The 12,914-nt window shown below is 38.8% G+C and overlaps 1 protein-coding gene across 1 annotated transcript in view; it reads left to right on the top strand.

The window, feature by feature from the left end:
• The window catches only part of psme4b (proteasome activator subunit 4b), a 38,661-nt gene that overhangs the window by 4,370 nt on the left and 21,377 nt on the right, over nucleotides 1-12,914 (top strand). Inside the window, exons 4-19 of the mRNA XM_042397727.1 lie at nucleotides 2,654-2,698; nucleotides 2,909-3,058; nucleotides 3,878-3,941; nucleotides 4,534-4,608; nucleotides 4,696-4,818; nucleotides 4,916-5,008; nucleotides 5,352-5,530; nucleotides 7,132-7,218; nucleotides 7,580-7,766; nucleotides 8,146-8,235; nucleotides 8,845-8,909; nucleotides 9,125-9,275; nucleotides 9,787-9,885; nucleotides 10,283-10,352; nucleotides 11,684-11,751; nucleotides 12,609-12,812. Coding sequence (XP_042253661.1) covers nucleotides 2,654-2,698; nucleotides 2,909-3,058; nucleotides 3,878-3,941; nucleotides 4,534-4,608; nucleotides 4,696-4,818; nucleotides 4,916-5,008; nucleotides 5,352-5,530; nucleotides 7,132-7,218; nucleotides 7,580-7,766; nucleotides 8,146-8,235; nucleotides 8,845-8,909; nucleotides 9,125-9,275; nucleotides 9,787-9,885; nucleotides 10,283-10,352; nucleotides 11,684-11,751; nucleotides 12,609-12,812 — 1,750 coding nt within the window. The remainder of the gene's footprint in view (nucleotides 1-2,653; nucleotides 2,699-2,908; nucleotides 3,059-3,877; nucleotides 3,942-4,533; nucleotides 4,609-4,695; nucleotides 4,819-4,915; nucleotides 5,009-5,351; nucleotides 5,531-7,131; nucleotides 7,219-7,579; nucleotides 7,767-8,145; nucleotides 8,236-8,844; nucleotides 8,910-9,124; nucleotides 9,276-9,786; nucleotides 9,886-10,282; nucleotides 10,353-11,683; nucleotides 11,752-12,608; nucleotides 12,813-12,914) is intronic.

Raw genomic sequence — 12,914 nt, 5'->3', positions numbered from 1 at the left:
TATTCACAATGCTTGATAACAATAATCATAACACATAATAAAGCATTTTATAATGACTTATAAGGTCAAGTATCATAATATTTTATAACTGCTGGTCACTCGCTGACATTTTTTTGCAAGGATCATAGTATATTATAATTCTCATAGTTGTAATACATTATAATCACTGTTACGATGCATTATAATATGATTATAAGTTACTCTAAATGGTCATTTGGTGCTTTAAGTAAAGTAATGAAACTCCTGAGGTACAGGCAGATATAATACATTACAAAGTGGTTATAAGTCACTGTAAATGGTCATTGTTTGCTTTAAATAAAATGAGAAAAATATCATTAAATCTATGTGTGGCGAAAGAGGATTCCCCCGGTCTCCCAGACTACGGACAGCTGTGCTAACTAGTCAGCCAAAGGTTTAATCTGTTGGCCAAGGGCCAGAACATCCAGTCATCCGTGCTCATTACTGTCTAGCGGGCACCATGACAATATGCAAGAACAACACACAAAATGTTGTAAAATTAAGTTATTTGTTTAACAGGTCATAACAGAAATTGACTGCTCCAACTTCAGACAACTGACTGATGGACATTTACATTTCACTAATGTAATGTTTCCCCAAAAAACTCACTCTAAAGACTCAGTTGAGTCAAATTGTAGATAATACCTGAAACATTTCTACTTTACCTGTAGCTGTACATTTTACTTTTATGTAAACGTTCAACAAAAGTCAACAAAAATAAAAGTGACTCCTTAAAAAACAGGTGCAAACCATGCACTGGTGTTGACACATGGTAAGTCTCAATATCCAAAGTGATATCTCACTTTAGTAGAATTTTTCAAAAATCAGCAGTCTTACCTCTAAAGTCTAAAGTCATAAGCTAAGAACTGCTGCTGTCGCTGTCATCTGCTGTCAACACCACTCATTCCTCACAGGTGTCAGACTGCCCATTCACTTCCATTCATTTTGAGGACCAGGAAATATAATGCTTCTGAATTATAAACAAACAATACAGCAATATTATTCAGTGTAATATACTTTTCAGAGTCAATGCTACTTGTTTTTCTGAGCTCATATATTGCCATTCTCAAATTATGAGCATAGGAACTGTTTCTCTCATGAAGTGGAGTTTGACCAACTGTCAACTTCTCACAGATGTTTAGAGTCTTTACTCCAGCAGGTAACCATGGTAACTACTCCCCAACAGTTCATGCAAGACAAAGATACACACAGATACACACTCAAGCATACAGCAAATTGATCGGATCTGCTTCTATTTATCAAAGGTTATAAATCTGTAAAAACACAGATTTCAGTTATTATCTATAATTTGAGTCAATTTAGTGTTCAGAATGAGTTGTTTGGGAAAACATTACATTAGTGACACGCAATTGTCCGTCAGTCAGTTGTTTATCATCAAAAAGTCGTGTCAAATCGGAGCGCTCAATTTCTATTATGACCTGTTAAACAAATACATTTTATAAGGCTTTGTGTGTTGTTCTTGCATAGTGTCACGGTGCAGGGCAGTGCCCGCTAGAGAGTAATGACCATGGATGACTGATGACGGATGACGCGCTGCACTCCGTTGGCCAATGGATTAAACATTTGGCAGACTGGTTAGCACAGCTGTCTGTGGTCTGGGAGAGAGGGGTTCAACGCCTGTTGGACCCTCCTTCACTACACATAGATATAATGATATTTTTCTCACTTTGCCGAAAGCAAACAATGACCACTTAGAGTAACTTATAATCACATTGTAATAGTTAGTTAGTTAGTCGATTTTATTTCAAACATGTGCAAATAAAAAACAGATAAAAACAAATCAAGAATAACAATAAAATGAAACAAACAATAAACCTCGATAAACAACTTCTCATAAACAACACAAATTAAACATTACACGTTCAAAAAGGAGTAGGAAAAAGTACACACTTATTTATTCCTACTCCTTCCTCAACTACTCATCCATAAACTCATACATACAACTTATAAACAACTATCCCAAATCTATGTACAGCCCAGTACAATCTGTAACAACTACAACAACTATGCATTATAACAGTGATTATAATGCATTATAAAATGATTATATGGTATTATAACTATGATCCTTGCAAAAAAATGTTGTGAGTGACCAGCTATTATGAAATATTATGATATTTGATCTTATAAGTCATTATAAAATGCTTTATAATGTGTTATGATTATTATTATAAAGGATTATGAATATTAATGAGTGCTTATAACTATGATTATACAGTGCTATAAGCATTATAAGTATGTTTATAATGCTTTATAGACACGGTCGTCATAGAAAGTGTTACCAAAATTTATTTTAAGTCAGTTATCAAGAAAAGATGTCAAGCTGTCTCTGGTTTTATATCACTCTAAGCTGATTATCTTTGGGTTTTGGGCCGGTCAGATAAAACTAGCTATATTAAGGTATATTAAGGTGTCACCTTTGGCTCTAGGAACTTTTTATAGGCACTTTTTTTGATATATTACAGACTAAATTATTTTGATCATTGATTTATTGATGATTAAATCAATTGTTTGTTGCAACCCAAAAGTACTGGCAGGGACATGTGGCTCTCACAAGACAGTTAAAGTAGAACACAAACACGCTCACACACTTCCTCTCTCTGCTTGTTTTCAGCTCAGTGGACCACATTTTGAAGGCTTTGATCAAAAGCTGCAGACTGTAAGTCTCATCCTGTGTGATCATGTAATTTGTGCACCGGATAATGTACTGCTTTGATCTTCAGTTGAGCTGTTTGCTGTTGATCAGTGTGTGTGTTTGTATCTTCAGCTGTATTTGCTTGTCTGCATCTATTTACACTCATGTCTGTCTGTGCTCTGTGTTTATGTGCTTGTGTGTGTGTGTGTGTGTGTGTTGTTGTGAATTTCCCAGGTATTTCCCTGCATCATCCACCAAGGAGATGCTGGAAGAGTGGCGCCCCCTGCTGTGCGTGTTTGACATGGTCATGCAGAAGGCCATCAGCAACATGGAGCTATTTCTTCCCACTATCATGCCCCCAGAGGAGCACAGTCAGGGCTTCCGGTAAGTGGGCCAAGTTGAATTGCTCCTCGCGCACTTTCTGTTTAGAAACAAGATTAAACGCCAAGTGCAGCATTCCAGAGCCAGAGCTAACACAAAAGGTTGATAAAGTTTTAGCAAAAGTGCTCCTTATTTATTTATAGATCCATCTCTGCCAGCAGAAAAAGCTCAAATACGTTGCATTTTTTTGTTCCTGTGAAGGAAACTAAACCTTTTTCCTCTCAATATTTTCATCAGCTAATTTGGTTGGATCTTGTTACCTTGCTGTATTCCTTCCAACTGCATTGCCTTGAGTGTGCAGTCTTGTAAAAACCACATTTTCAGGCTCTGTAACCATTTATACCTTTGCACCTGAGAGCCTCAATAAATAATGTTCCTCTTGCATTAGCAGTGGTTCCACTCTACTTGTTTTGCTAATATTTTGATTTCTTGGAAAACCTTTGCCCCTCTTTCTCTCTCTCTCGCTCTCTCTCTCTCTCTCTGCTCCTTTCACGACTGTGTTCCAACTACCAAGCCTCTTCACAGCGATCTTCAGTGTATTCACTCTTTCGCAAGCTATTTGTCTGGATTTAGTCTTGGATTCATCAGCAGTTTCCGCACAGTTTCCACAATACATCATCTTTAATACTCTATTTTTCCATTTCAGTCTTTCTCTCGCTCCTCCAGAATCTACAGGGGAGTGAGTGGGTTCATATTTTGGGGAATGGGAGATAGATGAGGGGAATTCGATGGTAGCCTCAGGTGTGTGTGTGTGTGTGTGTGTGTGTGTGTTTCAGTGGGTGTGAATATAATGCTGTTTTTTTTTTGTGTGTGTGCTTTCAGGTTGTGGTTTGATGAATTAATGACTCTTTGGGTGTCAGTGCAAAATCAACCGAGCTGGGAGGGGGTGAGCTGCGCACGCACGCACGCACGCACACACACACACACACACACACACACACACACACACACACACACACACACACTCAGAATATTTCAGGTATTTTCTGACCCTTATGTTAAATAATGTGACACCTAGTGCTGACTGGCAGGAAAGTTTAAGTCTTTATGCAACATCAAAGTTACATTAAGTTGAAACTAATGAAATTCCACCCTTCAAATCTTATAAATCTGGTGGATTTTTAAAAATATTTTTTTAAATTATGGAGCAATGAATCATGTAGCTTTCCATTTCCAAGTAATTTGAAATGACACACTTTTTTACATTTCCCAATGGCAATGATTGAAATGTTGAAATATTATTAACGTATTGACAATTTCCAGCCGGTGTACAGATAAGATTTTCCATTTGTGCCTCTGCCCTGCTTTCATCGAACCTCCTGGTCCAAAGCAGCCTGGCTGTACACACTTCCTCTCTTCCTGAACATCTTTTTTTTTTTTGTCAAAGTGGTTATATTTAATTCTTGGAATGACAGCCTTCACTTCTGGGAATGTTCTTTGTCCTCCCAGTGATTGTTTTATTTTATGTTGTCTTGCAGCACCTAGTGAACCTGTTCGCTCGTCTCGCCAACGATAACATTGGCTATGTGGACTGGACCCCTTATATTCCCACGGTGAGTCATTAGCAGAATTATGTGGTTATGTAAGTGTGTCTGTCATTGGTTAAACTCTCCATTGTGTGTGTCTGTGTGTGTGTGTAGATCTTCACCAGGATCCTGCGCAGTCTGAACCTTCCAGTTGGGGTCAGTCAGATGGTGGCACCACGCTATCTTACCAACTCCTATGACATAGGTCACTTGGTGTTGTGGATCACAGCCCTACTGGTACACACATTTTAGAGTTTGTCTTATAAAAATACATCACAAAAACATATTTTTATTGCTGCTTAATTATGGTTATTATTTGATTTTAAACCTGCAGGGTGGGCCAGGAAATCCTGCACAGAAGGAGCTGACCTGCCTCTTTAACAGTATTGCCTCCTTCTACCATCCATCCAATCATGGTCGCTGGCAGGTAAGTCTCGCACTCTCTCTCTCTCTCTCTCTCTCTCTCTCTCTCTCTCTCTCTCTCTCTCACTCACACACACACACGCACACACACACTCATGCACACACTCAGAGCAGGTTGTAAATGCATTTTCAGCCTGTTGCTGTCACGCTTGTTTGATTTATAACCTGTCTTTCAGTACTTGGCTGGCTTTCCTCACACTAACAACACAATAATAAAACGCATAACTTCCAGAGAAACGATATCACAGATCTGTTTGTGGTAGACTGTGTGAATGTGTTTCTGGGTCATAATGCTAATGTTGAATGTGCGCGTGTGCATGTGTGTGTGTGTGTGTGTGTCTCTGCAGTCTCGACTAATGCGGTTGCTTCAGCGTCTCCCGGCAAGTGTTGTGCGCCGCGTGCATCGGGAACGTCACGCTGTTCCCAGCTGGATCACACTGGTTCCTGAATGTCAGAGGCTTACGGACGCGGACTTGCAGGAGTTCACGCGCAGCCTCATTGGAGCTGCCCTGCTGGCCATGTTCAGGTACTGCACTTCGGTAGTAGTTAGTCATAATATCAACATCATCCTGTGTTGTAAGCTTTTATAGTCAGCTTTGTGTTTAAAATGTTAGAAGTCTGGAGAAATTTAAACAACTATAAAATGTAGGAATATAAATATGTTGCACATACATTTATACATCTAATGAACAAACTCTGTATATAGGCATATGTATACATGTATGATGTATTCATATATGCATGTAAATAAAAATATCTGTACATAGACACAGCGAGTGGACTTGATGTAACATGATGAGCTTCACATGATGGTTATACAATAATGAACTAAAACTACTCCCATAGTTTAACCTTGATCAGTTGGATCTCTATAGTAACAACACAGTAATTCACCATTAATCATTTATTTATTTTTAGAGAGCACTTTTGAACTAAGATGTACAAAGTAGTAAGAGGACATAAGAGCCCTTGAAAACAGGAGCATAAAAAAAAAATTCTGCATTAAATATTGATGCAGCATAGCAGAAAATTACAAGTGAAAAAGTAAAATCACAACAATAGAAGAAAACAAAAGAGAAGAGAGATTAACAGAAGCCCAGTAAATAAATAAATAAATAAATAATACTTGTTAAGAGATGCCATTCTGTGACAATAGTTGTTCCTAATGTAAAATGACATTTTAAAACAGAGACAACACAAGCCAACCTTACGGTACACTAAGTGGGAAGGCCGATAGAAACTTTTTCTACTCAGGCAGAAATAGAAACCATAAGTGCCATTGTGGAGGTAGGTGTGAGCATTCTGTTGCACAGTCAGAGCCAAGTGGTCTTGTCAACCCACGTTTATAATGACCAAAATTTCTCCAGACCTCCATCTGTTGAACCAGAATTTTGGTTTATACGATCTCACAAAAAGATCCTGACTACGTATTTGGTTTTCCACCTCCCGCTTACCGGTTTTATCTCAACAATAATGTTATTATTCCAGACAATTATCACAGCCACTAAAATCCTCCCAGTTATTTGGTAATTGGTGGGTCAGTCTTTTGAGCTGCAAATCAGCTAAATCAATCGCAGTTTAGGTTCAAACTGGGCCAAATTTGCTTATAAAAGGAAAAAAAAAGGTTTTTAAGTAGTTATTTCAATAGGATTTCAACTACTTTATATCAGTGTGTAGTCAGGACATTTCATGTTGAAATAATGACATAATATAACATGAAATGCAGGTGAGACAATGATTATAATGATCAAAAATGTTAACTTTTCAGCTAAATTTAGCTCAGTTTTAACCTACATGTCTACACTTGGCATGTAAACCACCAAAACTATGTTTAATACGTTGTAACCCTGTAAAAAAAACAAACAAACACTGAGCATTTGAATCACTGCCAGTCAGTTATCTAACAAGACTAGACTACTGTGTCATACTGGCGAGCGCAGTCACTGTACATGCTTGGCCTTAAGAGCTAATCCGCACAAAGACAGGTCACCTGTGATTATCTGTTTGTGTGTGTGGGTGTGTGTGTGTGTGAGTGTGTGTGTGTGTGTGTGTGTGTTGTTGTTGTTGTTGTTGATGCCGTTCTGCATGTTGCTGTGTGTTCATCTGCCCTCTTCTGGTGTTTTGCAGTAAAACCGGCAGTACAGATGCAGCCTACGCTCTACAGAACCTGGCTCTCCTCACACCAGAACTCGCCATTCCACCTGTACTTGAGAAGTAAGTGTGTGTTTGGGATATCTGCTGATAATAAAATATTCTTAAATTGGATGCCCACACATGCTTTACAGTAAAAAAAAAATTGTTATTTATCTTAGACTGGCACTTTTGCAGCCCCTCAGTTCAGCCTCTGTCTGAAAAAGGCTGGTTGAATGCCTATCTCTTTGAGGCCCCCTTCCCAATGAGCCCACTCTGTTCTGATTGGCCATCTCCTTAATATAGACATCCAATGTCATAACAGTAAATCACAACAAGCATGTTATGTCCACTTTAAAGTCTTATAGATATACTCAAATATGAATAAAAAGCATAAGAAACCACTCATTCTGTTATTTACCTCCTCGTATCTTGTGTATAACAGGACCTATGCAGCGATGGAGACCCTGACGGAGCCGCACACCCTCACCGCCACTCTCAGCTGCATGATCGGCATGGCTCGCAGCCTGGTTTCCCCTAACAACCATTACCCAGAGGGCCGTGCGCACGTGCTCCCGTTGCTCATGGGCTCTCTGCCAGGGGTGGACCCCAACGACTTCAGCAAGTGCATGGTGAGTAATGGTTGTGTTGATTAGCAATGAAGAAGAATTGTTAGACAAGTAGACAATGCAGCTCTCACTGATTAAATTCCCTTCCCGCGTACTTTGGTCTGTCCTATTAATAATTCCTGAAAGTAGAATGAATATCTCAATTTGAAGAACTCGTAATTACCTTGGCTCAGTCTTCAGTTTCTGCTTGGATTGCAAAATGGATTGGATTTCTCTTTTGGTGTGCTCATTGTCTCCAGACTACATTAATCCATCACGTCACAATGAATTAATACATTTGAAAACAGGTATTCCACCAACATCTGCTTGGTTATGTAACTCAGGCTGTGATCACATCAGATGATGTAAATGGATTGGTTTCTTTTTGTTTCCCTCTGCCCAGATAACATTCCAGTTCATCACCACCTTCACCACTCTGGTGCCTTTAGTGGATTGTTCATCTGCTCCCTCTCGACACAGTGATCTCACAGAGGTACTTACCAACACACATAAACAATTCAGTCACAACAGAGCTTAAATAAACATAATATCTGCAACATTTTAAATAAAAGTATTGAAAAACCTGTCATTAATAATTTAAAGATATTTTCTTTTTTTGTTAGAGGACTTGTTTCTGGCAAATACCTTTATTTGCTTTCTTCTCGAGAGTTAGACAAGAAGATTAATACCACTCTAATGTTTGTACAGAAAATACACAGCCAGTTAGCCTGGCACTGTCCAAAGGTAACAAAATCTGCCTACCAGCTGCTCTAATGTTCGCTAATCAATTTAACAAAGTTGCACTGGGTTGCCAGTGCAAGGATAGCTGTTCCCCCCACTTCCAGTCTGCATGCTAAGCTAAGCTAACCGTCTCCTGGCTCCTGCTTCATACAGTATGTTACAGATAGACATGAGAGTGGTATCAATTGTCTCATTCAACTCCCAGCAAGAAAGAATATGTAAAGTTTTTTTTTTCAAGTTGAACTATTCCACTGAAATGGTTTCTTCTCTATTTGGGATAAAACCAGCTCACATACAGAGACATAAACAGAAGATTACTCATACAAATAACTAACTAATCTTCTTTCTTTCTTCATCTCAGACTGAGAAAGATCTGTGTTTTGCTTCAGGAGAGTTTGAAGACTTCGTTCTCCAGTTTCTGGACAGGTAAAGTCTAATTAACAACCACGTTGTCAACGTACTTTCTGTTTGAAATTCACCGGTCTGCATCAATGGTTATGCTAGGCGTGTAAAAACATCCTTTTCAGTCTTCTTTTTGATGATAAAACTGGGTTTGTGCAGTTGACATTTTCATAGCTGACAAGTGTACAAGTGTGTGCCTACAGTTCAGTATGTATTTGTGCGTATTTGTGCTCGTGCAGGTGTTTTGCTCTGATAGACAGCAGCACCCTTGAACAGACAAGAGACGAGACAGAGACGGATACCCAGACTCATCTGGAGAGCCTGGTGGAGCTGGGCTTGTCCTCCACTGTTAGCACCATCCTAACGCAGTGCTCCACAGAAATATACAAGGTAGCACGCACACACACACACACATACGCACACATACACACAAACACACTCACAAGTACGTCCTCATCTTAAAGGTAACAACTCTCTTTAGTTAAGCTCATTTATCTTTAATCATAAGCTCTAATTCTCAATGTGATCTGGCCGTAACTGAGCACGGCTTGTTAATCAGTTTCTCCTACAGACTGTTAACCTGAAAACACATTTTATCAGACTCCTACATCAACACGACATTTTCTGCCATAGTTGGAAGAGTTTTAGTGGTGGTTTCTGGTTTGAAATGATCAGAGCTTAGTTGGAAAAGGGTGATGTCACATACTTCTGAGCACCAATCAGGATTTAGCAACATTTGAATCAATCAGGAGTACATTATCAATTATGGTTAATTGAGAACAAAACAAAAACCATATAGTTGTCTTAATGTCAAACCTCTCAATAATGTACAATGTGTGAATCAAATTTGAACAGAAACACATGATATGTCTGATCTTGACAAACTTTACCTTTATGTTAGGTGGCGTTGCAGAAGGTGTATAATTTTGCCACCTCCAACATCTTTGAGACGTGTGTCTCAGGCAGGATGGTGGCTGACATGTGCAGAGCAGCAGCAAAGGTATGTGTGTATTTATCAGGTAGTGTGTTTTATCTTTGTAATAGTTTTTTTTAATTGTCACTCACTAGAGCCCAAGATCAAGAATATATAGTATATATATTATATATTATATATGAAAATACAACCTGATAAGGCCTTGATATATAATTTTGCATTTTGTACAACTGTTTTTTTGTTTTTCTGTTCATTTGACCCCTCTACTTACATGTCATACTGTAGTTACATATTTTACTTGTTTTACTGTGTGTTATTTTTCTCAGTCTCAGTTTTTTTTTTCACTTTCACTTTGCCTAAGATTTGGAGGAATGCGTTTTTACTGGTGTTATGTTCTGCATGCTTGGCATGGCATCTAAATGTGTGCTTGTGTGCACGTGTGTGTGTGTGTGTGTGTTTGCAGTGTCATCCTGCTGAATCTCTCCGTCTGTTCGTCCCTCACTGCTGCAGCGTCATTTTCCACATTACTGACAGTCAGTACCACACTGTGTGTGTTAAAAAGACTAGTGTGTAGAGTAGATACAACAGTAGTGTGTTTGCATGAAAACTGTAGGAGGCCTCTACAGGCTTATTATAGCTTTGAACATGTTCATTCACAAGTTTATTCATTGCTAAATGAAACCTGCAGTTTGCACAGTAAAGATAAATCTTCATTCTTCAGGTTGGATATATAACACAATGCCAGTGTTCATTATTGAGTCATTATAAAAAAAAACTCATTTACAAAAGAAGGCAATCAATGATAATTGTTCATTAGATATTTTTCTGCCTAGCAATAATCTTCTAGCATTTGGTTAAAAAGTGATGGTGAAGTGGAACAAAAAGAAAGCATTGATTTTTGACACTAACAAAAAAATGTGAATTATGTGGTGACTCAGCCAGAATTCATGTACTTGTATAGCCTTTGTGTGTGTTTTTTTGTATTGTCATGAAAACAGTCAAATTTATGGAATTATCACTTACTACACACACATTATACACAATAGTCTACAGCCATGCTAACGGCTCTGTAAAGGCAGCACCTTGGCTAACATTAGCATGCTCACAATGACAATGCTGACATGTTCATGTCATGATGCTTAGCAGGTGTAATGTTAACCATGTTCACCATCAGTTTAGAATGCTAACATTTGCTAATTAGCACTAAACACAAAACACAGATGAGGTAGTGTAATTAGTTTTGCAGGTATTTGCTCATAACTGACAAATTAAAATTTTAACCTGATGATGGCACAATATGAAAGTGAAGGGATTCCCAAAGTTATTACAATTCATCCTGAGGGGGACATGAATGTCTCCATGAAGTTTCATGACAATCCATTCAATGCAGTAGTTCAATAACTGAGACAGTTCAATCTTTCGGTTAGCCGCAAATGTCAATGAGGCGCTAGAGGAAAAGTCAGGGGATCACCAAATCAGTATGAATCATCCTCTTGGGACCATGAATGTCTGTACAACAGTTCATGGTAATCCATCACATGGTTTCAGTCTTGATCAAAGAGGTGGACTGACTAACAGAGAGATATTGTCTGTTTTTCAGTCATGACCCGACCTACTTTGCCTCTGATTGGCTAGTACTCGTTGCCTTCATTGGTTGGGTTGGTTAGGTTGTGCATGAGGAGTGAGATTAATTAGGGTTAGGGTAAAAATATCAGGATAAGCCAATCAGAGGCAGAGTAGGGCGGGTTATGACTTCGCCATCCAAAATATCGCAGACTGGAATGACCCCAAAATTCGGCAAAAGAAGGTCAGCCTGTCAGGTGAGCAGTACAGTACATAACTCAGCCTCTTAATGTGTGTGTAGATGAGGAGTTGCAGAGTGAAGAGGAGCTGGATAAGGAGCTGTTGTGGAATCTCCAGCTGCTCTCCGAGGTGAGACAAGGATCTATCGCATCCCAAGGGCTTCAACACTCTAAAAAATATTTCATCTGACAAAATTATTTCACCTACTTTATCTCTACACATCCAATGGCACATTTGCTTTATTCCGTTACAGATCAATTTCTTGTCAGTTTTGTCAGTCATTTCCTCACTGCAATATAATACACTGAAATACCTGAAATGCATGCAACAGACAAATATTTTCACTTGTTTTTGGAGCTGCAACAATTAGTCGATTAATTGATTAGTTGCCAACTATTGAATTAAGTATTTTGAGAATCGATTAATCACAGTCATTTTTTAATAAATTCTCTGATTCCAACTTCTCAAATGTGAATATTTTCTAGTTTCCATAGTCCTCTATGACAGTAAACTGAATATCTTTGGGTTGTGGACTGTTGTAGACAAAACATGGCGTCACTTTGGTCTTTGGGAAACAGTGACCAACATTTTTCACCATTTTCTGACATTTTATAGGCCAAACTACTTGATTAATCAATAATGAAAATAATCGTTAGTTGCTGCCCTACTTGTTTTAAAGAATAAGTCCATTATTGTGATATTGTATGAGAAAAAAATTATAACCAATGACATTTTTTGCAGTGTGCTCCCCCGCAATGTCATAAATATCAAAGAGCTTTCTCGTTAACCAGAACGTATTGATACCCTTTCTGTTTTGTTTTATTACTCCTGGGAGTGTAATGCGAGTGGGAGCGAGCCAGATGCTGTGATTTACAGGAGAACCTCAATATTTAAGACACAACTCTCCGCTGAATTGCCTGTGTCGATGTGTGTGTTTGTGTGCATGCATATGCTTGTGTGTGTGTGTGTATGTGTGTTGTTTTTAGGTAACCCGTGTGGATGGTGAACAGCTGTTAAAATACCAAGGGGACCTAGAGCGGATCCTGGGTGTATGCGTGCGTCTGCGCTGTAAACGGGCATACACACTCGCCTGCAGTTTGCTGGAGCACACACTCCGGTCGCTGTCCCTCATCTATCCCACCGAGTACCGCAGCACCTCTGGAGGGTTTGATACTGACCTCCCTATACGGGTAAACACACATAGTGCTTCAATGCTTTATGGCACTTAACGAGACAAAACAATGACCACCATTATTTCATCTAACAAACAAACACTAGTTAAATCTACTTAC

Source organism: Thunnus maccoyii, chromosome 20 (genome assembly GCF_910596095.1).
Source record: "Thunnus maccoyii chromosome 20, fThuMac1.1, whole genome shotgun sequence".
NCBI classification, from domain to species: domain Eukaryota; kingdom Metazoa; phylum Chordata; class Actinopteri; order Scombriformes; family Scombridae; genus Thunnus; species Thunnus maccoyii.
Note: the sequence above shows the minus strand (reverse complement) of the source record. Positions and strands in the feature narration are given on the sequence as shown.